Source organism: Chaetodon auriga, chromosome 19 (genome assembly GCF_051107435.1).
Source record: "Chaetodon auriga isolate fChaAug3 chromosome 19, fChaAug3.hap1, whole genome shotgun sequence".
Classification (NCBI taxonomy): domain Eukaryota; kingdom Metazoa; phylum Chordata; class Actinopteri; order Chaetodontiformes; family Chaetodontidae; genus Chaetodon; species Chaetodon auriga.
Genome location: NC_135092.1, coordinates 7,124,293 through 7,150,455, shown reverse-complemented (window position 1 = coordinate 7,150,455; position 26,163 = coordinate 7,124,293). Strand labels below are relative to the sequence as shown.

General features: G+C 43.1%; 1 protein-coding gene across 9 annotated transcripts in view; it reads left to right on the top strand.

The window, feature by feature from the left end:
- vav2 (vav 2 guanine nucleotide exchange factor) overlaps positions 1 to 26,163 on the top strand; it is a 191,132-nt gene that overhangs the window by 35,671 nt on the left and 129,298 nt on the right. For all 9 annotated transcript variants that reach the window (XM_076758094.1, XM_076758093.1, XM_076758095.1 and 6 more), the window contains exon 2: positions 16,845 to 16,961. In XM_076758094.1, the coding sequence (XP_076614209.1) occupies positions 16,845 to 16,961 (117 nt within the window). The remainder of the gene's footprint in view (positions 1 to 16,844; positions 16,962 to 26,163) is intronic.

The window sequence follows — 26,163 nt, the reverse complement described above, 5'->3', positions numbered from 1 at the left end:
TTCCAAGCAGTCTGTGGTTAAAAACTAACAATATTAGTTATTGTGACTGGTGCTTTTCTATTCGTTTATCATCTTATACATGAATTAATATCAGATATTGTCTTACTAATGTTGAGACGTGGATTTCAGCCATATCGTCCAGCCCTAGGTGAAGTGAGTGGGTCTCAGATGGTGTAAGTGTGACTGGAGACAAAAAAACAGCCAAGAGCACATTTCAGATGTTTCGGGACTTCTGTCAGCCTGTCACATATCAGCAGGAACGAGTCAGAAACAGCTTAACTAGCTCTTTCCAGTCCGCTGTCTTTGAAGGACTGCCATGGGTCTTGAGTGTGGACGCTGTAGTCATAGATGACACTACTGAGATGCCGCAAGCTGGCTTATTATTAGGCCTCTGCTGTGATTCTGACCTGGAGAAAAGTGTTTATTTTATCATGCGTGTTGTTTACTCTGTCAAGTTTCTGTTGTCCTTGTCAGGAAAATGAAAAAAAAAATGGCAGTTGGCTTGTCTGACATCCGGATATTAGCCCCACAGTGTTTGAGCTGTTGTGGGTCTGCGCTGATCAAATATTCCATTTCTCTGCCAGCTCCCCCTGCATGTAACAGAGTGGACCGGATCCATGTCCAAATAGTATTAGACTCTCAACACTCCCACTCCCTCACAACGGTTTCCAAATAATTACCTCTCCCCACATCTGCTCGCAGCAGCCGGCTCCAGCCTCGGCCGGTCCTGTGATACCTCATGTGCACACGGGTTGATAGACGTGATTGTTCCATTGTGGTGTATTCGCACAACGTCAGCATCCATCTGTTGGAGCTTCAGAACGATGTTGCTTTGCATCAATTGTTTGATCATGTGTTGATGCTGCGCTCGTTTGTTTTGTGGAGTGAGGATTTCGTGGGACGCTGCTGTTTCTTGCTGGAACAAATCTGAGGTGGATTTATATTGTGTTTGTGTGTGTGTGTGTGTGTGTATGTGTGAAGGGGGTGATGTATATAGTGATGTTTTATTGATCTTCATAGAGACGTCCTCAGGGCAGGCCTGCTCAGGGGATCAGAAGCTGGGGTCTTCTATAGCTAGGGCTCTAAACAAAGATGGAGGTACATATCAGGTTTTAAAAATAGTACACAACTCTGCAGATGAACTGTTTCAGTACATACTGCCTCTCAAAATTTCACCGACTGGAATGGAAATAAAACACACATGCTGTAAGATAAAAGAGAGAAATTGTCAGGTGGATTTTTTCCTTTCTTGGTAGCCTTGCCTGCTTTCTTCTTCTACAGACGCTCGCTTGCAGATTTGTCCACAATGCCGACTACTGTGTTGGCAACTCCTGCTCAGAGGAGTATGTATGCCTTGTGTTGTTGTGGATGGTGGTGGTGGCTGGTAGAACTCCAGTCACGGTGCTGAGAGCTTCATTCTCCTGTTTGCTGTGTGACAGTGATTGTTGCTGTGATAACAATCCAGAAAATCTCTCCTGTTATAAAGCACTCTGCGGTTTTGGCAGTGTTTTACGTTTCTAGTCATGCTTTTATTGCACAAAGTGGACTTCCTGGATCGTATTTCATTTTCTCACTTTTATTTATTTATTACACTGCGGTGTTTGGTCAAATGCCTGCCTTTTCTTCCTCTCCCACTCTGATCCCAGTGATCCCATTTTGTTTTTCTTTTCTAATAATTACAGTGATTAATAATTTATATCATTTTAATTTGCTATGAGGGGTGTTGTGGTATTGCTAGGCAACATGTCAAAGCTGTCAATCACTTGTGTGTCAGGAAGCTGTCATTGGCAGCTATGCTTAGGCAGTAGAGAATGCAGTACTAACACAAACAAAAACATGTACCTCAAACCCTAAATGCCCCGCTGTTGCTCCTCCATGAAGCTGATGTGTTTTAGGGTCTTCTTGCTGCAGGAAAGATCCAAACTTTGAGGTGGGTTGGGGCATAAAATCTGGTCACCGCTCTCTCTAATCTGCTCTGCTGGAACGAGAGGGGGCTTGAAAGTGGCTCTTATCTAATCTCGATGCCGCCCTGCTGACCGTACAGCTGCAGGATTATGTGAGTGTTCATGACAATGTATTTTTGGCGCTGCAGTTTACACAAACATGGCTTCATTTAACGCCTGTTGGCCTCCTGCCTCGTTCAGTTGGGTTTCTCCCCTTTAATGAGGATGACTAGGTGTCCTGGCGTGGGAACCGGCGACGTCATGTCACAGGCTTGTTCGATTAGTTTGAGAGGGGAGTTCACTCGTCTCCGTTGGTCCCCCTCGAGACAAACGGACAGATTTCCCCTCTGCTCCTCCACCTCACGAGCGCTTTTCACCCATCCATCTCCTCCTCTCTCCCCTCACACGTCCCTCTTACTCAGACGCATCATCTCTCAGCAGTCTCTGACAGGAAATGCCGACACGCTTTAGCGGTTTTCAAAAATGAATACACGAGGGAATTCCCATATGGGTGTTGGTGTTGATCCTGTGATATGGAAATCTTCAGAGAAGCTGGTAAGCCTGTAAACCTTGGCTTACAAATACACATCCAAGGACGCTCGTCATGATGGCTGATCTCATGATTAATGATTGTCCTTGAGGACGTCTTGTTTGTGATATGATTTACCAAACTCACTGTGCATTAGCTGAACTCGCAATGGGCTCGAGTGATAATTAATTACAGATAGACTGATTGCAGTGCAGTTGATTGCTTCACCGTGCTCCCTGCATATAGGAACAGCTTTATCAGCGCTGTGTGGGGTTGTAAGGTCTTTATGGCACCACTGTTTACTGCAGGCAATTTCTCCTGGTCTGCAGGGAATGTTTACATCACAGTATAGAGACGTATCTGCCCTCAGGCTTATTTCACCATCTCTGCCTCCTTTATTTCATTTCAGAAAATATCTTTGATTTATACTTGGACCTCTCACCTCATAAATCCCCAGACAGGGTTAGATGATAAGTGCCTACAAGGGAAGTGTGGATACACAGATCGATAAAAGTTTGAGCAGAGGAACACTTCCCAGTGAGTTCTTTGCTTCACTCAGTATCAGTCTCTGATGCTGCTAACCTGAGCTGCATATACCAACAACTAATAGCAGTAAACTCCAAATACGGAAATGATGAGGCTCTAATGTGCTTTTAAATAACTGCTATCCATGTTTTCTTAGGGCACCACCGCTGCCTCTTCCATCTGAAACTCTCCACTCCGTTATTCAGCAGCTTAGGAGATTGCCCCTCCCTCCAACCCACTCTTCTTTTTTTGCCATCTGCTTTGAAATTAATGGGCATGTTGGAAAGTAGGCTAAATCCAGAGTGACAGCTTTTTCTGCCTCCTATTTTTAAAGAGGTGCTGCAGGCGGTGTCCAACTGCGTGGGAGATGGAGAGGAGAGAGCTGGTTTATCAAGCTGCTTCTGCCTCTCAGATTTTCTCACCTCTGCCCTCTGGGATGCTCCTGAAACCATAGCTCACAGCATCACTTAGCCCTTGATGATTGGCTGTGTTGCTCTTTTGCTGATCCTTCAAGTTGTCGGCCGTGTCGCTCTCATGGCTCGGTCATCGTGTGAGAAATAAACAGTTCTTTTTCTTCGAATTACCGTCAGTCCCTGCAGGATCTTGCGAGTTTTCTTCGCTGGTCGTTGAGGACTTTTCTAGGAAATTGCTCATGAATTTGCAGCCATATGGTGTGTCATTTTGCAATAAACTGTGCAGTATGTTAAAATGTCAAGTCAGCTGTAAACACTTCATCACAATATGCAGTCATAATATAGTCTCTTGAGAATGTCCTGTTGGCAGGCTGTGTCTGAAGATGGTAGCCTGTGTTAGCTGGCCAGGAAGATGCATGTACCTCATTTTTTTTTCCCTGAATGAACTCCACTGCAGACTGGGGTCTCTGTTGACAAAGAGATAGACAGATTTGTATGTAGGCTTCTCTCGTCGCCTCAGTGAAACACGTTATTATAAACTATGATGAACTGGCCATAGGCATGTGACCTACGGTCAGTTCCAGACAGCTTACAGGTGTTTTGGTTAATATACTGATTTTGATCTGATTATGAGTCCATGCATGTAACAGCTTGATTTGACTGTGCTTTGGTGTTGTCATGGCTGACACAGGCCATGGATGTGCAATGTGACATGTTGATCGTCTGTTTTTTGTGAATGGTGCATCCCTGTAAATGTTTCTCCCGCAAGGAATTGTGGGACGGCTTTATCTCCTTTCCTTTTGTAAAGGATGGTCCAGTGATATGAAGGGAAGCATTGAAGCAACTTGCATGTGGGGAATTTAATCAGCTCTTATCATGGCTGACTCCTAGATGCTTCCAGGTCATTTCATTCAGTTAGGAACCTGCCTAAGCAAAAAAAAAAAAAAAAAAAAAAAGACTATTCAGCCGCCACCAAAGCATGGTTAGAGCCATTCAGGTTAAATAAACAGCCAGTTCCTCTGAAGTCTTTTAATGTGCAGTGAACAATGACTTGGCTGGAGAAAGGATTCCTTATGTTGGCTATTTTTAGAGTTAATATTGAATGTTGAATTGTCATTCATATGAGGCTCTCCCTTACACTATGTAATATATATGACACATGTTCTTGGGCTTATCTTTGACATATAATAGAAAAAAAGCATAACCTTATGCTTGGATTTCTTTGCACAGTTGCCATGTTGTGGATTTCAGACATTGTACAGTATGCAGGCTAAAACCTCCACTTATAGAAGAGGCACAGTGTTACATCTGGGAGGCGTGAGCAGCTACATATGAGAACACACACACACACACACACATATATACCCACTCTCACAGACGGAATACACACATGCTCTTTCCATGCTTGAGGCTGGGGGCTCTGATCTTTCCAAAGGTTTCCTCCTGTGGCCCGTGTGCCAGACTGTCTGGAGAGCTGTGGAGGGGCTGGCGTCGCCTCGCCTGCTGGATGAAAAAGCCAGTAACATGTGCTTTCTGTGGCACAGCAGCCAGCTTCTCCTCTCCTCCACTCCTGCCTCCATCTCCCACCACCCCTCCTCCTCTCGAGGAGGATTACCGGCAGAAACTGGACGTTTGATCCTGCCTTGCTCTCCACTGCTGCTGTATCCATCTGACAAGGCTCCTTTGTATCTCTTTCTCTTCCAGACTTCTCTCTGTGTCTCGCTCTGACTGTCTTAAAAATAAGTCTTTTTTTGCTGTCTGCTGTTTGATGTCCCTGATTTAGCTCTGGTCTACCTGGGGGCCGCCCGGACAGCTGGGTCACAGATATGTGAGAAGTTAATTCAATTTCAGCTGGAATGGTGCAGAGAAGATCATAGAGACAGGTGTGGGTAATTTATGACTGCTTCCTCAGATAATGTAGAAGGAGAAATGTAAATGGATAATTAACTGTCATGAAGATGAGAGGTTTCCACAACCAACACTCCCTCTGCATCTTTGTATAATGCTCATAAATACACAAAAAACATGCACATCACCCTCCCATGCCTCCTCCACTTAAGCTTCTTCTCTTTCCACTGTGACAATGCTTTTATCTCAGCAGTGATTAATTGCGAGGGACAGTGCCAACGAGCTTTCCAGTGTAATTTGTTGGGGAGGCATAAACAGGAAGTATGCTTCCAATACATAATGTTGTTGTCTGTGGCTACAGTGGGTGATGAGGGCCAAAAACAAAGTTGTGACAATGTGATACAATGTGACAGAGGACAGCATTCACTGACCTTAAGCTGTCATGCTTAAGTGTAAACAATGTTGCTTCACTTAGTTGAATCATGCCCCCTCAAAACAGCCCCTAATTACTTGTGTTGCAAACAGCTCTGGAAAGACCAGCTAACTGTGATTCATTTATACTGACACAGGTCTCATCACTTTTTAGTCCACTTAACAGTAGCTCTGTCAAAGTAACGAGTTCACAAATGCTGTTAATTGGCCTCTTCATGTTGCAGAATGCCATGTTATTATATACAAACATTATTAATTAGAGATTGTGCTTAAAACAGACTTCATACTTCTTATTACCAATAATCTTTCATTCCAGAAAATCAGGGGTTTTCTGCAAAATCCTGCTGCCTTAATGGACTCGTTTAGAATTGCCACAGTTTTGCTTGAAATCAGCAGCTGATCAAATAATAAATAACCATGATTCTCACTGTGACCAGACACGTGATGCAATTTTCAATACACAATGCTACTGACACATTCTATTAGGTCTTAAGAAGGATCTATGTTCGGTATCCAGCTATAATCCTGGTTTATGAAAATAGTGGAACAGGCAGACACATAGTGTGCCTTTATGAGAATTGTGCCATTTAGACCTCAGAGTCCAAATCATAATCCATGTATCAAAGTTTTTGGAGTCATTCTAACTCTTAGGATTAGTTTTCAGCAGGCCTTAGTGTGAAGGAAAGTAAAAGTATTGTTGCTTGGTTATATTACACTGCCAACAATGGCAAATCTGTTGCAGTGATCTTTGTTTAAGGTGTGTGCTAGCCAGTTGGGATTTACTATTTTCCTTCCTGGGATCGCTGTTGGCATATGTCCAAATTTGCAGCTGTCGCTGATATTTAAGTGTTCTGTGCAAATAGGATATTATCAGAAGGCGCAGGGTGTGCAAACATGAGATGTTGACTATTCCCAGTGTGTGTTTGTTGTTCAGGCAGCTTCACATGAAATCAAACTGTGCCGAACATTCACAAGTGCATTGCTGTGGTTTCATATTGCATTCACTTTGGTTGAGTGCCCATTGGAAAGCTCTCCACTGTCCATTGCACCACTGAGTGGATGTAAACTGTATCTCACAGTATCCACCCGTCCAATCACTTAATCTGTAAATTGGCTGATTGCTGTATTGTCTGTCGCAGGCAAAGCTGTGTGATGATTGAATGATTGTTTATCCGGGCTGTGGGTGTGATGATTAAAGCAGGCTGAGCTCGGCCCCAGAGCCAGTTGGGTAATTAACAGGCTGTTCTCCATGTTAATAGCATTAGTCACCTTGGAGATAATCGCAGCCATCAAGAGCACAGAGCTGCAGACCCTGTGTACCTGATAGACTTCTTAAACAAAGGACTGACAAACATCCGGCGTTAACAATGCTTTCAGGTTTTGGCCTTTTGAATTTCTACTGTTATCTTTTCAGAGGACCTTTCAAAATGTGCTTTCTCGCTTGCGGCTCTGAATATACAAGGTGCCAGTGGTGGAACATATAATCAGATCCCACTTGGAGCAATCAGAGCTGCCCCTCTTTTTATGATCAATTAACCTGACGATTATTTTCTTAATTGCACATTTGGCCTGTAAAATGTCAGAAAATAGCAACAAATTGTTTTACAAAACCCAAGGTGACATCTGCAGATAGCTTGTTTTGATCAACCAGCAGTCCAAAACCCAAAGATAGGCAGGTAATTATAATAGAAAAGTCAGAAAGGCCGCATATATTCACACTTTAGAAACTGCAGCCAAAGAATTTGCTTGAACCGAACATTTGCTTGAAAAATTACTAAAGTGATGACTTGATTAGTATTATTTGAGTAGACTGATTGATTAATAGATTAAATCATTAATGATGAGCTAATTTGTGTAATTCTGCCATATAGAACAACGTAGGAGAGGGTCACTTTGAAGGCGTAGCCAGAAATCCATTCGGATGGTTTGTTGTCAATTCAATATAAGACCTGGGTTACACAAAGTTAAATGTCATTATATTCACATAGTTTTGTGTAAGTGCAAGTCTAAGTGTACTTGAGACAACAGCATCAGTTGGTTTGGAGGCACAAAAGTATCTGTCTTTTTGATTAAACCATATAAATTGAATTTGAGGTGTTAAGTGAGTGCTAATGTCTTTGTAACTCTGCCCTGTCAAACGCATAAATCTGCTCAGATTGCATCCCTCGTTAGGTTCTTTCGTTCGTTAGTCGGCTGTGTGTGTCAGCCCTGAGCTACCACAGCTCTGCAAAAGATTATTTCAGACAGCAAGACTTAATGTGCTGTGAATGTGGCCGTGTTCGCTACAGTTAGGATCTTTATCGAAGTCATGCTAAACTTATGTGCATGTTACCAGTGTTTGTTTTGTGTGGGAGGAAGAAAAAAAATGAAGGGTAACGTATCTTATGGGGGATCTAAATCACCACAATGAGCCTTAAGTCGTGAGGGAAACTCTCCGGGGGAAAAGATAGATGCAGTCTTCCTCTCCCGGGTCTGATGTCATAAATTACCTGGCCATTGATCCATGGGTGTCTGGGATTCTCGGCGGGCCTCCTTCTCACATTCATCAAGCCTCGAGTCTGCAGCTAAGCCTGAGTGGAAATGCCTCAAACACACGCTCCTCTCCCGAGCCTCCACAGCATGGCCTGTTGCTTAGATACAACACAGATCTGTATTTATGTGAAGAGTGGATTGAACCTGGAGGACTGCATTATGCACTGAGATGTTATGACATCCTGGCCTCTTATATTTTTTCCTTTTATATTGTCTAAATGTTTTTTAGACCTGGAGGAAAAGGGTTTAAACATCAGTTGCAGGAAGTACATCTGCAGTTCTCTCCGTCTTAAAGCTGATAAGACGGGAAGCTGCCCCGGCAACACTTTAGGAATGAAACACAGGACAGCCACGAGGGCATCCGGGCAAGATGGTGATGATATGTATTATAGGCTGTTGTGAACACTAGCTGCCTGTATTTTGACAGTGCAAACAGAGATGGAGCCGGTCATGCAAGGGTGAAGCCTCTCTCGCACAAAACAACAACACCGAAAGCAAAAGTAGAAATCTTTCGCGTGTAGTTTTTACCACTTCGGAGGAAAGAAGCTTTATGAATTATTACTGGTCCACAGAGAAAGAAGAGGAAAAAACACAGTAAGGGTCAGAGGAAATCGAAAAGCAGGTCAGGTAGAATTAAGATGATAATAGTGAAAGCTTTTTTTTTTTTTTCTTTTTTCCTTAGTTGAACTCCATGCCGCTCTCTCCTCTGTCCTTCATCTCAGATTTGCATGACTGATGCAGTCAGTGGGGAAGTTGTTGGTGCACAGAAACAGTTTTGATGATGTGGTCAGGATGGATCTTGCTTTGATGCCTTATTTTATACATTAATCTTTTAGGCAAATGCAAGCAGTTTGGTTCATGTTGTAAAATGAAAAAGTGCTTTACAAAGGCAAATGGACTTGCTTGAGGTTCCAGAGGATGTTTTGCCTCCCATCGAAGAGGCTTGTTCAGTTCTGACTGACTGGTGAGGAGTCCCAGGCATTTATCCTATTGCAGGATCGCTCACACCTTGGGAGTCGTTGAGGTCACGTGTGAGATGATAAATGCCTAGGACTCCCCAGCAGTCAGTCAGAACTGAAGAAGCCTCTTGGATGGGAGGCAAAATGTCCTCTAGAACCTGTCCAGTTGCCTTTGTAAGGCACTTACAACTACCATGACCCGAATGAATGAGAATCTTCAGTCAAACACACAAATGTCAACCTCACTGTGGTGCTCAAGGAAAAGTCAAGGAATCACCAAAGTCACTAGGATTCATCCTTGGGGAGCAGTGAATGTCTGTCCAAAATGGTGTGCCCTTTCATATGTATTGACATCTATGACAGACCGGCGTTGCCATCCATGAGGTCGTGCTGTAAGAGCATTGCTAAAACTCTCCATATACAGTATTAATGTTGACACAAAATCTAATGAAATAATCAAAATAATAGATGATGAACTGTATATATAACGCACTACTTAGCACTCCTGAGTGACATTTTAAAACACCCCCACATGTCAACAAACTATCCCCTTTCTCCTGTCTCTCTCCATTATCCAGGAGAACAGATTCTTTGTTCCTGGCTGTAGTCGTTTCCGCTTCAGCAGAGAGAGGAAAGAGCAGTATCTTGAAGACATATCTCTTTCTTTTCACCGTTCCGTTGCACTCTCTTCCACACAAAAGCTTTTCTCTCCCAGGAAGGGGTCTCCTTTTTAGTTACCCTCAGGTTCACTGCTTCTCTGTTCTCACGAATGACCTAATATGTGTCCATGTGGCGAGCGTGTTACCGATGGCACGTTACAAGAGTTCAGCTAATGCTTTCTTCCTCATGCCGAGTGCGTCTTATCTCAGGCTTGCCTTACACGCAATTAGAACGCGTGCTTGTGTTTTTATGAGTAGCTTGTATAAAGGTGAAGGTGGTCTCGCTTTAATTATGTGGTCATGCTCTCCAGTCGTGGTCACTCTTCCCGTGCAGAGTCTATCCTCTGAGCTGAATTATCTTCTTTTGTAATGGAGATTAACCTTGCTAAAAAATGTACTTAGCCTATTTAACTTCCATATTTTAACACGAGGCCACGTGGGCCTGACTAACGATGCAGTTCTGCCTCGTCTGCTGAGGGTTGTACGAGATTTAAAACTGTGGTCAATCCATGCCTGCTTACAGGCTTTTAGGGGTAATAGGATAAGATTAACACATTTGCATACTATCACAATGCATTATTCATGTAGCGTCCCTCTTCTCTAATTGCAAGAGCAGGGCCTTTTTTCCTCACTGGCTCTAACATCTGGTTGACCTGGAAGTGGGACAGAGGAGCCCCAGCACTCATTAATCCCCGCTGGGTGTCATCCGGCACGTGCCACCTAAACATTTGCTAACCTGAGACAGAGGGAGTTTGCATGGCCGTGCACTTCCAAAATATAAATGTTTTCATTTTTCACTGAAGATACTAAACTCCCAGTTATATTCAATGCAGCAAATTATTCTACACTGGTAACACAATATTTCTTTTTCCAAGCATTCCAAGTTTGTGGCTTTAGAAACTCAGAGGAAGCATTTGCTGGTTTAAAATATTTATCAAAGCAGAGATTGATTTCAAGTAAGGGAAGATCATGAAGGAGGAAGTTTGTGCTCTTGAAACCCTACTTAAATCATGTTTAATTTCCTTGATATATTTACCTTGAGATAGACAATGTTATGACCAGAAGAAGTAGCCCAAGGCAGGGTGGCCTGTATGTAGACTGAGATACTAAACTCAAGGCAAAAATAGCTGATTGTTAAGCTTATTGTACTCAGTGCAAAGGAATAAAAGGTGACTCATGAGTGTATCAATATATTCTAAAGGTGCAGGTGTGTGTGCAGCAGTGCATTGTATCTGGATCCTCTTTGCTACAGGCCATTCTTTTTAAAATAACAGTAATGCCTGCAAAGACGACAGCAGTGTTACGTGCATGTTGATAGTGCTGGAAGTCTGTAAATGTAGAGTGGTAGCATCCTGCTGGCAGAAGGTGATTCTCAAAAGTGGATTTTCTTTTTTTTGTTTTCTTTTTTGCTGTTTTCAGCTATTTAAGAAATCTAAGCCTTTCACACTTAACGAGATATTACCAGGCTTGTGTAATGGACATTTGCTGCACTGTACAGCCAAGCATTTGGATGAGGTTTATTTGGAAAGGTTGAGTGCTGATCACTGCCAGGCATAAATCTCTCCTTACCAGAAAGCAATCAACACCCTGGCTGTGGGATCATTAACCAGACCCAAAGTTTACGAGATCCATCATCACTTCTACCTGGAATTTGTGTGTGCGTGTGTACTAGGTTATGACTTTAGACTGCTTCTTTATTGATCCCATATTGGAAAATTATAAAGAAGCAGTCTAAAGTCTAAAGTCAAAACAATTATGTGTGTGTGTATGTTGTCAGAAACGGCTCAGCTGGCCTTTTTCTGGCAGTTACGTGAGCTCCTTGTTGCTGCTGCTCTCTCACCTGCTGAGAGCTCTCTTTCTCCCTTCCTGTTGTTCTGAGGGTGTGGAATGATTCAGTGCCTGAGACACAACATGAGGGCATTTTGTTTGTATTTGTGCGTGTGTGTGTGTGTGTGTGTGTGTGTATGAGTATTTGGCTGCCTCACAGTTCCCAGACAGGCATCAGTCTCTTCCATTGACTCCAATTCTCTGACTGGCTGTCTGAGTATCTGATCATCTGTCTGACTCACCTCAGTCTGCTGGCTATAAATCTCTCTTCTCTTCTCTTCTCTTCTCTTCCTCATAATAACAAACCTCGCATTGATTTAACTGGTAAATGATCTTTTTTATTGATCCTTTTATCGCACCCAGAACAAAGTCTGTTTTCATTTGCCCCCAATTAGACTAAAAAAGGATATTTCAATATGTACTTTGTGTTTAGAGGATGAGGAAGGCTGTTGAGTAGACTTCTCTTCACTTATTTTGTCTGCCTCTGTGGTCAGGGGTGGGAATGTCGGATTGCTGCACGCTTGTGTCTGTAGCTTTACTGAAACGGGCAGCTAATTATTTCTTTTCACCTGTAAGGCTGCTGTTATGCTTCTCCTGGGACTGAGAGAACAAATCCGAAATTGACAGAAATGATGCCCTCTTCTTTTGATGATTGAGTAAATGTTATTAAATTAAAACTAACAGCTTATTTCCCAAGATAATGACGGCTTTATCTCTACCGTGGGAAATAAGACGAGTCGGAGCCAAGTACACGATCTGCAACTTCATCTGCAAGCCACGCCTTAGTGTTTGTGATCGTGTTTGGACTCGTGGTTTGTTTTGTTTGACCACCTTTCTGCATGTCTTTGTTTGTCCCCTGATTCGACAAGTGGCTGCAGGGTGTTTTCCTTGAATGTGTTTAGTGCCTGGCTTCCAAAAAACTTGCTGTTTTCTCTGTGTTCTCTCTTTGTTGCCTTTAGGGTTTTATCATTTGAAACAACTTTACACATTATAAAATGCACTTGACATATTCTTGTCCTTTTGAACCGTAAACTGTGGCTTTGCTTGCCATCGCTGATCCCTGTGTACAAAATGTCCCTATGCCTGCAGCGTGCACTATGTTTTTAGCGTTTTGTTTCTAATTTGCATCGCACCTGTGAATCCATCGCAGGTAATTGATCCAGGAAACATGTTCTGATCAGATCGGTTCCTTACAGTTTTTGTGAACCGGCTCCTCTTGTTTCGTAGCCTTACCTGCAGCCTCTTCCTCCTCTTTTACGCCTTCTCCCCCCATGCGTTGTTTTTCTCTTTGGCTTTCCCCTCCTCAATCCCCCTCCCTGTCACTAAAGAGCTTCAGTTTTGCCAAAACAAGCCCCTTTTCCCTCTTCCTCCCCCTCCTCTCCTTCCCAATCATCTATATCTCCACACTTCTCCTCCATCCCATTTCTTCAATTTGCTGTTGTTCAGGTTTTAGGAGGAAACTCTAATTTGTGCCTCCTCAGATATGAGCATGTGGGATGTGTGTGCAGATAAGGGCCACCCTCCCAGAGGATCAATGCATTATTCTCTGTGTGATGTAGCGCAGTGATATGGTAGAAGGGCTTGTCAGGGATGTGACGGGTCTTTGTTACCTGACTCTTTCCTCTTTGCTACTCTTCTCCCTCTTGCTTCCTTCCCTCTCAGCGCTCTCTCCTCTTCCCCGCCTTCCCGACAACAAGTCTGCCTCTTTTAAGAGTTGTTTGCTCTTGACTGAGAAGTCAAAATCAGAGCTGTCGCTCCAGTGGAGCACACAAGCCACCTTGTAAAGAATCTACTGCTGTACTACAGCTAAGACCACATACAGGCAGTCTGTTTCTATCTTTTTCTCTCAGACTTCCTCTCATCTCCGTCCCTTTCCCTCATTCGCTTTCTATCTGCTTGACCCTCTCTTTTCATCGTCCCTAAAGGGATCTTTTCTAATTTGTAAAGAGCCAAATTCAGAACACATATTTATAGCGAGGGCTGGATCTGATGAATGCTGCACTTGCTGCTGGGACTGAAAGCCTCGAGAAGCACAATTTTAGCAACCAGTCGAAGCACCAAGTGAGCCACGAGTGGAGGGGTTGGCACAATGGTCGCTTCAAATGGCAAACACTTGAAGCAAGTGGTAAACACTTGTGTGCTCATGTGCGCTCACAAATGTACACACAGTCATGTATTCTGAATGTGTCCACACACATTTCTGTTTGGGAAGATGTCTTGAAACAAACACTTCAGTCTGTATTTCCACCTCCACCAGTTATTTTTTGTCATGTGACACAGGTGAGGAAAAAGATTGGTTTGCACCCCTAAGAGTCATGTTGACGGCAGGTGCTCAAACAAAGACCCAAAAATGTAATTGCTGAAAGGGAACAAACACCTGCACACTTACTTCACTTGCAATCAACTTTTATTACAGTGTTTGAGTTGTAAAACCATATGCAGGAGGTACTTTCTTTTTGTTGCCTGAAACAGCAATCACAAGGTTGCAGAGTAATGAAATCGATTAAAATTGTACTGCAGTAATGATTCAATGTGCAATCCAGAAAATGAAAAGTTTAATCTGTTGCAGTTGCTGAATTGAATTTTGGGAATCATTTGAGCTCCAGGAGCAAGGTGATGTCTAACATGAAAGGCAGGAAAGCTGGAAACGGCTGGCATTTTTTACTTGATAAATGACTTGACTATTAAAACTGTTGGCCAACAATTTTCTGTAAGCAGACTATTTAATTGCTTAATTGTTGAAGTTAAAAATGTGTATATATGTTTTATGTGCACGTGTGAGAATTCTATAGGCACTGTAGTCAATTTAGTGCAGTTTATATGTCTGAGATTGTTGTGCACAAGATGCACTCCCACACTGTGAAAAATGGAGGAATATCTGCGCCTAGCCTTGAATGTGTTGCAGACCAGAGTGAGGTAATTCCAGATGGATTGTACGAAGGCCAGCCTCAGCCTAAGGAGATGACCGCAGCCTGTTTATTCCCAGGTGCACTCACACTCTCCACTCCACAAGAAATGGTGTATTTTTCATCAAGATCATAGCCGTTCTCCTTACCCCTACCCTGGCTGTCTTATCGCCAAATATACATTAGAATGTCAGACACATCTTTCCCCTCCTGATCCATATCTGCAGAGCTTCTCTCTCTGTCTCATCTCCAAACCACTCCAGCAAATGTTACCATTTCATATCTGGGCTGGGAAAATGAGCTTTTTTTCCCCACTGCACGTGAGGATCTGCAGACCCGATAACCTTCGGCGCTGGACTGCAAATGTCACTTCGGCTGGCCAACCAATCGCGTTTCTTTTCACTGGCCGGTGCGGCTCTGTTATGGGGTTCACACCCATGACACTGGGACTGAGACAGATGTGCACACATGAATGAGAATGAGTCAGCAGGGCTCTCAGGTGTGGCCAGGAGAGGCCGACTGAAATGCCACAAAATACCAGGAAACCATATCAGATGAAACTGCGCCTTTTCCCTGAAAAATTACTGGAGTGGTAACAATGAGTTGATTTTCGCAGTGTTTTTCCGAAGCACAAAGGCTAATTAGTACAGCAGCCTGATGCGGATGATCTCTCATGGTCCTTTGTAGCAACAGGAAACACTATGGCTCATCAAGCTGCAGGAAGGTTTAAATGAGAGCATTGTGTGCTTTGCAGTGCCTGGGGAATGGGGATGCTCTGCAGCATATTACTACACCTGAAAACCCACTGGTGCTCCCTTGAAGACATGCTAACATTAACCATATGTGAAATGTGACTGAATCCTGCTGGTTGCTCTCCCAGTTTTATGCAACAGCCATTACAAGGTTGATGTATGTTGTCAAAACGTTCAGTAGAATAGGCAATCAAGCGTTTAGTTCTCTGACTCAAATCTTTTTCAGTGTACATTCTGCTTTCATGGCCATCAGTTCATATCTCTCACGCGCAGAGAAATGAAAGGGCATATCTGAGCAGCATCTGGATTTACATGCTTGGTAATGTGTTCTTCACACACACAAAGATGGGAGATGGGGAGGCTGTTATGCTTATCATTAATATTTCAATACTTCTGTGCAGTTATTGGTCTGTTTCCCAGCCCTCAAGGTTTATCTGTGTGATGGCATATTTTAGGGACTGGGACCATCAATATTCGTGACCAAAGAGTATTTATTATGCAGTTTATTATGAGTATTCTTGGCTGCTGCAGGGTCCCTATGAACCCCACCATTCCCCCCATATTAGCCATCCGCCTCAGTTATGCTTTATTTGCATAACTGGATAGTAGCCATTGTTGAAAAAGCAGATACTAATCTTCAGTGAGTTAATATTGCCCGTTGTATTGGCATGGCCGTTTTATCTAATCAGCACGGCAGACTAGACATATTTGTATTAACCTGTGTAGATTACAAGTATGAGGGATTTCTCACACATAAGGGTAAAAACAGACTTAAAAGTTGATATTCAGAAAGGGTTGCATTGTAAATCCTCTCATCTGGTGCTGAGAGGAGGTTGGAAGAGACACTAAAGAACCATCTTTAATTACTGCTTGGCAGCCATTTACCTCTGTATCACCTTATCTCCAACTGTAAATACCCTGCAGTGATCGCTGTTTGTTCCCTTTCCTGAATATCTGAAAACCAATTTTACTTATTAAAAGGCCTTCACTGAAGTGCTCGAGCTTCTTGTTTTTCTACTGGACACGTAGGTTGTTGTTTGTCGGATTTGTGACCTGTGACCTTTCAGTGTGAGGCCAGTGTCTCACACCAACAAGCCACCTTAACCCCTGGGGCAGCTCTTCGCCGGTGGGCTTGTCTGTGCTCTGATGTTAGGAGACAGGCTCCTCTGTGGCTCCCCTTATCTGGATCAGAGGCCGCCCATCAGCCTCAGGAGCAGCAATCAGCCTGTTCACCTTCTGGTGCTGAATAATCACACGTACACGAGGAGCGGATGAAATGGAGAGCCTGCCAGTCATCAAACCGGAAATTAAATATTTACAAAATTGCTGTTGCATTGATAGTGGATATTAAACAGACTGGTGGAACATGTTTCTGAGGGCAAATATTCTTCTTGTTTAATCATGCTGTCACAACACTGTTATGAATCCAATATGTTAGCTGTACGCTGTTGCTGGAATTGTATATACAAGATTTGGTTTGAGCGTGCATTTATGTTTTTTTCCCCCTCCTCTTTTGCAGTTCCTGTGTTTGAAGAACATCCGGACATTTCTCAAGGTGTGCCATGACAAGTTTGGCCTGCGTAACAGCGAGCTGTTTGACCCTTTTGACCTCTTTGATGTCAGGGACTTCGGCAAGGTGAGTTTAACATTAGGCAAATGGATGGATGCTCTACTTTGCAGCCCCCAAAACGCTCTGCACTGAAACTGACACTGTGGTCCGCTCAGAAAATGGTTCTGCCCATCGGCTTTATTCTATCTACAGCTGGCGCTTAGAGACATGATGCTGCTTGTGTAACTCAGAATTTCATTTACTGCACCGTCTGTCCTTCTGTCCTCAGATGAAAACCTCCGATGTGCTGTGTGGTATTTTTATCATTAGATCTTTCTAGATGGGCTGATGAACTGCAGTTTTACGGTGCGCCCATGTGATTTGAATGGGTTTAAATATAGTTCAAAGTCAAATCTGTCAGTTACATTAGTCTCAGCCTGGAACTTGGAGTTCAGATGAGCATTTGGTGTAACACTTCAGGGTCAGCAGTCTCATCTCATGTCACTGAGTGACTAGAGTTGAGCTCAGCTGCTCTGCTTTCTAACAGTCTGCCGTAGGAATACAGTGTGCATGTGCTTGTTGGCTCAGCAGTAAAGATGGCTGACTCACCAGCACATCATATTAGCTTTATGGGGTAGTTTTTATGGGGTATTCGAGTGGATTTTTGTGTTTATTAAATGGGTAGTCATAAGGCCACTGCCTGCAAGGTCCTTATTTCCCTTCATCCTGGGGGAGATTAGGGGCATGGACTGTGAGTGGGCTCTCTTGGAGCACAGACGTTCAGAGGGCGATAAGAGTGGAAGTGCTGCTCTTTTGCTTTGAAAGGTGGTAGAGCATCTGATCATGGTGCCTCATGCATCCCTTTCTTTGGAGGTGCTCTGGGTAGGTTTCCAACCTGTTGTGTCCAACACAGACCCAGAAAAATGAGAAGGGATCCCACCCAACCTGGGAAAGTCTCAAGATCCTGCTCGAGGAGCTGGAGTTTGCCTCAGTGACCCAGACCTTTAGTGATAGGTAGAAAATTGATGTATGTAGTGAACTGTTGGCCTTTGGTTTAATATGAAGTTTGTGGTTATACATGTCAAATATGGCATTAAAGTAGGTAGCAGTATATGATTACAACATATAAATGAATTAGGCATTTTAGAATCAAAGCAAAACTACTGCAAAACACTAGGAAAGAGGTCATCAGATAATGAGATTTTTTCTTTTCATTGGGCCAAACATGAAAGGAGAAATCAAATGGTTTATGTTGCGGGGGGGGGGGGGGGGGGGTTGGCTGGTAATCCATGATGGGCATATCCTGTTGGCCTCAGCTCCTGAAAGTGAATTGTTTCTCTCTACTTTCTAATCCGTTTGACTGTGGTGTGTTTGTATGTGGCTACAGAACGCCTGTGTGTGTGTGTGTGGGGGGGGGGGGGGGGGGGGGGGGCTTCTTTCTAGGCTAGCAGGTTAAAAAAACAAGCATCAGGGATAGTATGAAGTCATTAAATTGATGATGACAGCTGATGCCATTGTGTCAGAGCTGCTGCACTGGGAATGTTAATACAGTAGCTTTTCAGCTGATTGAAGATACATGTAGAATTTGAACCCCAGCGACGAGGATTACTCTGCAGAGGTGAGATCTGAATAAACTGTATTACAGCTCGCCGCGATCGATTATAAAGAGGATGTATATGCACCAAGTCATCCGCTCATTTATCTAACATACCTAATTCAACATATCCACTCTCCCTGCTTTTGGGCCAAGAAGAGGGTCTGAAAAAAGACGGAGAGGGAAAAGATGAGAGAAAAGAAAAAGGAGACAAGGGCTCATTTGGCAGTTTGCAGATAAACCACAAGACGATGTCTGAGAGTCAATGAGCTCGCTGCGAACGGTATTAAAATCCAACAGCAGTCAGAATCAATCACATAGGCCCTCCATATGTCAATTTGGAAATTGCTTTTGTATGGTCTCAGCGGTGGCGGGCTTGTCTCGTCATTGATTTTCCATTAAGGCCAAACATCACATTATAATATATTGAATTGAGTAGATCCCCACTAATGTGGCATACATTTAAATAGTGAGAATGCCTCATAAATGGAAGCTTAAAAGGGGTTGTTTTATACCTGCATTTCTTTTCTTTTTTTTTGGCAGCCCATCACTGGATATGCTCTTTCCTCTTTTGTTACCTTTACATAAAAGTTTCTTTGTGTGCACATCCGATAGCAAACAAAGAGATTACTGACTTCCATCATATGTATCATTCATCTCTTCTTTCTGCAGCATTTTTTGTTTTCACCTTCCACAAAGAAAAAAAGCTGGACATTCTGTTGAATGGGAGTAGATCTCCATTTAACTTCCTGACGTGTCAGCTGATCATCTTAGATTGTGGCGAGCGATGCAGTCAGCAGTAGGCGACAGTCACTTTGGATGCCACGTGTATGATCCGTCCATCCAAAGACACTGACAGCTTTGCTTGAGTGCATCTTAAGTTCTCTTCTGCTGCATCGTGACTCGAATGCCAAATGCTATTGAAACGGTGTTGCCACAACGGTGGTTCAAACGAATAAAAGATAAAATAACACAGCAGTTCTGCATAATGTGGGCGGACATCCTATCTAATTTGACCTCATTATTAGGTGAAGTATGTGATCAGCACATGTTGGAATGTTTTACCTCCTGCGAAGAAGAAGAATATAAAAAATATAACAAAAAGAGGAGACATTTCTCAGTAAAAGAAGTGGTGGAACTCTCAGAGTTTCCCTGGTGTCACTCTGGAGGTGTTTGCAAGAAAAGCGCCTAAACTGTTTATGTGTAATCTCTGGAAGACTGGAATTAAAACAGAGGACATTGGGGAGAGGAGGGAAAAGAGAGGGATTTCATAGCCGCTGCCTCTATAAACATTAATCAGCCCCTATCCACCTTTCATACCTCCACAGTGGCTGTCAGGGGCCCCAGAGTTCATCTCCCCTGGCCTCTGATCGCCAACCCTCCCTCTAATGATGCCTTTTCCTGGGTCACATGCAAATAGATACTGGGGCCAACTGGGCCCAGCGCAAAGAAAAAGTAATTGCCCCTTCAAAACCTTCCCCTGCCCTTTCCAGTGGGGCTAGTATTGAAACAGATGGAGCACACACCCTGTTCGACGTCCTCTACTGATTTTTATTTTCTTTGCTTAACTCATTTCAACCAGGAACACCCTACGCCACAAACAGTACAAGCTACGGCTCCCTTGCCGCGCTGCCTTTTCGCGGGGGTGAAAGTATCCGTATGGTTTCATGCACATATCGCCACACTTCTATTCTTTGCACCCGAACCCATCCCCCATCATTAGAAATTCATTATGACATCATTAAACCAATGAAATACAGCTTATTACAGTAGACCCCAGAGAACGCTTTTATTTAAACACCTCCCTCTGTCCAAACCCAGCCGCCTCGTTTCCTTTCTCCCAACCTATTTTAATTAGCCACCAAAGGAACATTGCTGTCATTTAAATGAACATGGCAATCAGTTTATTTGGCTGTTGCCATGATTAGCATAATTAGCCTGCACCTGTTAACCATCGATCAACAGTTTGGTAATTTTCCGTCTGTGACTGGAGAGCAGTGAAGGAAGGAAGCTTTCTGACAGATTTGCCGTCTTCATTAAAGGGAATAGCGTCATTTATTTGAAATGCAGACAGTGTTGCTTGCATCAATTTCTATCTCATCCAAACAGCCTTTGAGTCACGACTAACTTGTGAAGCGTCGGAGCCATCCCAGGGATGCTCGTCGACTTGATAGTACAGTGTCAAGGTGGATGGATTTTATTTTTGTGCTGCTTAAGAATAAAATTTGAAATGAATCTGAATGGGAGCTCACATGACAAACAGCTATCACTTGGTAGGTGATACAGGTTTTCCAGCAAACTCGCTTCACTCTTCCAAACTCTTCCACTGTTACAGCTTAATTGTCCACCTTATAACAAAGACATTGAAGTGGCAGTTTTGGCTTTGGCCACCATAAGTAAGTGACTGCATGTTCTTTGGATGAAATCAGATCTTTTATTGGAAGATATCTCAGAAATTTGCTCTGCATCACAGCTTACAATCAGTTTACCTAATACACAAGGCACAAAAAACACCTTGAAACAGATGGGGAGTTGTAATGTGAAGGAAACACACCAATCCCCTGATTTAATTTGTACCAACTGCTCCCTTTTCAACTGCTTTTCTCTCCCTCTCACCTCCCCCATCCATCTCTTCCCTTCCCTCACTGTCCTCCTCTCCCCACTCGTTCATCTCCCACCCACTCTCAGTGTGAGTATGTTGTGATAAGGCTAAGCCAGCGACAGCCGAGCCACCATTGTGTAAGGACGGCGTGGTTGCCATTGGTCAGCAGTGTTTGATTACCCTCTCTGCTGCTCTGAATCCCATGCACACTGAACTCTGCTCCTTTCATTTCCTTCCTGTGCTCTGTGGCTAAAAATAGCTAGTTGCTTAGCATCCACACCCAGTGCTACAAACATCTGGAACGTGCCTCAGCCACCGTTGGCCTGCCTGCCTGAATGCTATTTACTGAAGTAGCGTTTAACCTCAGTCACAAGCCCTCAGCCTGGCCCTGTGCTCATTTTCTCCATAGGAACATTTTCAAACATGTAAAATACATTAAACCTTTGAGCCCTTTGTTCTCTTTACATGGTTTTTCGGGTATTTTGGGGTTCATACCTCAGGTACTACATGTCTTAGTAAGGCTTGCTTTTCAGGATAAGTTATGCTGCTGAGAAATAACAATTTTGCATATGAGTGCTCAGATTGAAGTTACATGCTCTAGGGCACATTTCGGAATGCCTTACATCTGTTAAGAAATGGTCAATACTTTATATTAAGGTGCACGTATTCAACATTTACTTGTTGCTTATTCAGTCATTCTTGATGGAAAGATGTGTTCCTGCTTGAAAAGACAAATTACATAAGGCTACCGAACATGCTGTCCGTTCAGTGTGGAGGAGTTACATGAATTGTATGTTGGTATTGGTATTGATTCACGCTGTGCTTTGGAATGAAAAAGAATAGCTGTAGACAAGGTAGTGATTCATGCCCGTCAGACTCAGGCTGGAGAGACTACAGTAAATGATGGAGGAAGGTGTAGGGTCAAGCAACTAGGGTCACTGACTCCAATACGTCCCCTTCCATTAGTGACCACGTCCTCAGCAGCAGTCCTTTGCTGTCAAGGCCCAGGTGGATTTTTAAAGCTGCAGTTGCCTTGCCCTTCCGGAGGAGATGAGTGGTTCGAAGAGATTTATTGCCTAATAAGAAACCGGAGCCGTTGCTTTAGTTCAGTTTCAATATGATGAAGTTGACGTGAATATGTTTTCTCTAATCGATAAAGCATCCTGAGAATAAACTCTTACCACCCATTCACAAGGAAGGATGGAGCGAGGTTCCCCACTTTGTGAACACATGATTGTATAAAGGATATTACTACATAGACTCAGGAACACTGTGTAAAGCTGTTGTCAGTAAACACAGTTCGTTTGCAAATTATGTATTCTGCTTTTATTTACCTTTTACACAACATCCCAACTGTTTTGGAATCAGGGTTGTGTTTTCAACACGTATAACATCAAAGTCATAAGTTTTGTACGTGTACAAGCATCGCAAAGTACATAAATTCTGCGTCCTTTATTATTCCCAGTGGTGGAAAGTAGCTGATTACATCTACTGAAGCACTGCACATGTACTTTAAGGTAGCTGTACTGAACCTTTGATGCTACTTTACTCTAGGGTTCCACACGTGGTCGTCCACGTTACCTGAAATGCTGAAACCAGCTTCAGCAAAAGAAAGTGTAGGCTTTCAAGAAATATAACATTATCCTTCAGGGAAAAGGATTCGAGGTGTTCTCTCACACACCTCCACTAACCAATTTCCTGCACCTCAGCTACTATATTTAAGTGGGGAATATTGCATTTTTCATACACTACATCTTTTTTATACATATTGTATGAGCATTGTTAAAGGGAGCCTGAGAACAAGCATTTCATCACTAATGATTGCTTCAGTGTGATTGTTGTGCACAAATAAATAAATAACCCTAACCCTAACAAATAAAGAACTTGAGTCTTGAAATATTTGACATCTGCAGTATAGTTCATAGTTTTTTTCCAGAGATTTTAGATCCAAAGCATATCATTAGTTCATAAAATAAGATGCATTGTAGATCAAACTCCTCAGCAGTGTATAAAGTTGTTAAAATTAAGTTACTGTGGCCAGCTGCAATATTAAAATGCTACTTGTATGTACATGTATTGCATCATCAATGTAACGTAGAAACTAAGTATTCTCACATTGTGGTATTGTTACTTTTATTTCAATGATCTATCCCCTAACACTATATCCCTTGATCCAAGATTACACCCAGTGCTCCCCTAAGAGAGAATTTATCTCATAACCTTCCCTGAAAACACATCCTCCTGCCTCAGCAGACAGTTTTGTGGCTGCTTCTTCTATCCCTGTGCCCTCTTACTTCACGCCCCGTCCATCAGGACCCCCCAACTGCAAGTTTTTACATAAAGCTTCCAAGACACAATCAATAATTCATTCCAAATGCCACAGTGCTGATGATAATTCTCCTGACATGAATTATAAATGGGAACTTCCTCTCCCTTCCTGTGTTTAGACCCCCTTCCATCTCACCCTTCCATGCTCCACTCCCACGACCTCATTATTCCTGCAGTTTGTCACCCCGACACCCGTGGAAACAGGTGGCGGCTGAGCATTAGGCTGTTGTCCGGGCTACGGCCCGTGTTGGTGCTTGGCTCATGGATGCTGACTGTTGGAAGGCCCACGGTGAGGCCGCAAGGTGTCTCAGCTCATACTTACAGTACCAGTCGAGACAAGATGTAATGGATTGATGATGGCGGCTACTCTAATTCAGCCCAAACAGTCCACAGAGTTGTCTGGTTTGCGTGACGGATGAGCAAAAGCTTGATGTCCAGATGACCCAAAATGTGTTGTTTGAATAGAATCTCAGTGCCATCTGGATTCCCTCCAGCTGTTCCTCTCCCACCTGCTCTGCAGTCTAGTTTGACTTTGTTGTTGCACAAGAATTTCTATGGAAGCATGGTCAAAAAGGAGACCGCAAATGGAGACGTTTCTTGCAATTATGAATTCCGTCAACCTCCCTAATTAACAACATCAGGATGTCGTAATTACAATATCCTCAAATGGCGATGAGCGGTAACTATGTTCACCTTTTTCATAATTACAAGGTAAAGGTTCAAGGTTCATTTGTCATTCTATAATACAGGGTTATACACAGAAATGCAAGTTTTTTTCCCTTTATGCTACACACAGAACAGGGGGATTCTCACAGCCTGAGGAAAAAAGCTGCTCTGTGGTCTGGTGGCACGGCAGCGGACACCTCTGTATCGCTTGCCACACAGCAGCAGGGCGGACAAGCTGTGGCTGGGGTGGATGTTGTCTTTTAGTATCCTTTGGGCCCTGTGCAGACACCTCCTCAGTATTGCTGATGCTCGGAAGATGTGTACCAGTGATGTTCTAGGAGGTTTTAATCGACCACTGCACAGCCCTCTCGTCCTGGGCTGTAGATTTTCTGTTTTGGTGGTAAAATCTCGTTAGTAAAAGTGCAATAAAGCTTTGCAAGTAAAAAGCCAATTAGAGTAATGCAGGGTGATTTGCCATTGTCACTGATCAATATTACATTTCCTGAGCTGACCGCCTTTTTTTAAATTCACTTGTATGTTCTGCAGTTACATCACTATGGCTAGTACAATATTTTTTCAGTATCACATGATCTGCTTAATGAGGTAGCATAAGCATAGGCCATCAGGAGGAAAAGTAAGTTAGGATGGGCTGTGAATGGACTCATATGTGCAAAAAATAGATAATTGTAACGTATAAATATACAATGATATCATCATCCATTGCGATAACAATTGATAACTGATACATAAATCAAATTTATGAGAAAACGTCTGTTTCTTTTCCCTGGGTGATATTAATGAGTTTCTGTCCTTTGCTGCACTAAAACTATTCTACTGTTGTGACTGAAAAAGCAGTACCTTCCAAAGTCAGTGGAGACATTTTACTCACAGTAAGCACTTTGTCTTCATTTCTTTTTTTCCCCTCCACTTCATTTTGCTACCATTTTCCCTCTGACAGCACTGCACAACGGTGTCATTTAAATCCACCAGAAGAGAAAAGTAAAAAATCATTTATTGAACTTCTAAAGCCTGGCGCAGTCCGAATCCTATTGTGGAAATAATAGGCCTCTTCTGTTTTGGGTGTCAGTGAATGTTACTGTGTGTTGCTCAACAAACTGAGAGACAGAGACAATGTGATCTGGCCCTAGCTCAGTGCTCAGCCTGGCTCTTTGAAGTTTCTTGGCTGCGCCGAGTACCCAAAAGGCTGCCGAGGTGTGATCACAACCCTCTATCGCCATGGATTGTGAGACAGTGGTCACCAGAGGGCGTGTCCCTGTTGTTCGGGTGGTTGGGATGTTAGTGTGGGGGTGTAAAGAGGAAGAGCCCCCACAGAGTAGGAGTCTCTGAGTTCCTTGCAGCCGGTGTGAGCTCTCATTATTTCTCCTCCCCTGATTCCTCCCTCCGAGGCCCCACAGGCATGGCTATGATGGACAGGTACATTCTCTGAGGAATCACTGGCATGAAAAAAAGAAAATAACCAAAAAGGGAGTCCGTCCTCAATCATCTTTTCATTGCACAGGGATTACTTTCATATGGAGCTGAAAGGCAAACCCGCTTGGCTCATAAATCATACTTATTTCACACAAATTTGAATGCGCATTTCGGTGTACACTTTGGGTTATGCAATCATACCCCATTTGTCCTCAAATTGAAGATAATTTCCCCATAAATAGTGTCAGCAGATATTGTTTTAGGAGGCAGTTGGCACACAGAATGTCAAGGTAGCTTTGTAGGATCATCAGAATAAGCTGCTTTTCAAAAACCGTGATTAAATCATGGGAGTTACCAAACAGCAGACTGTGTCACGTAAAAAGAATCCTGTTTGTTGACAACAGGGCTTCACTGGCAAAATACTGTGAAAAAAGAAATGGACAGATTGCACAAACTGCTCTCTGAATTAAATCAGGCTGTTGTCTTTGTATTTTAGATTATTAATTTCTTTTTTGTAGTGTGCTGTGAGCAGTGGTATTAGTGGAAAAAACAGACAGATTTGTAGTATTAGACAACAAAGACAGGAAGTGATTCTCTGCCAGTTAGTTGCACCCTGTAAGTGTTATCAGACCATGTGTTCACTGACGGCCACTCAGGTTTGGCTTTGA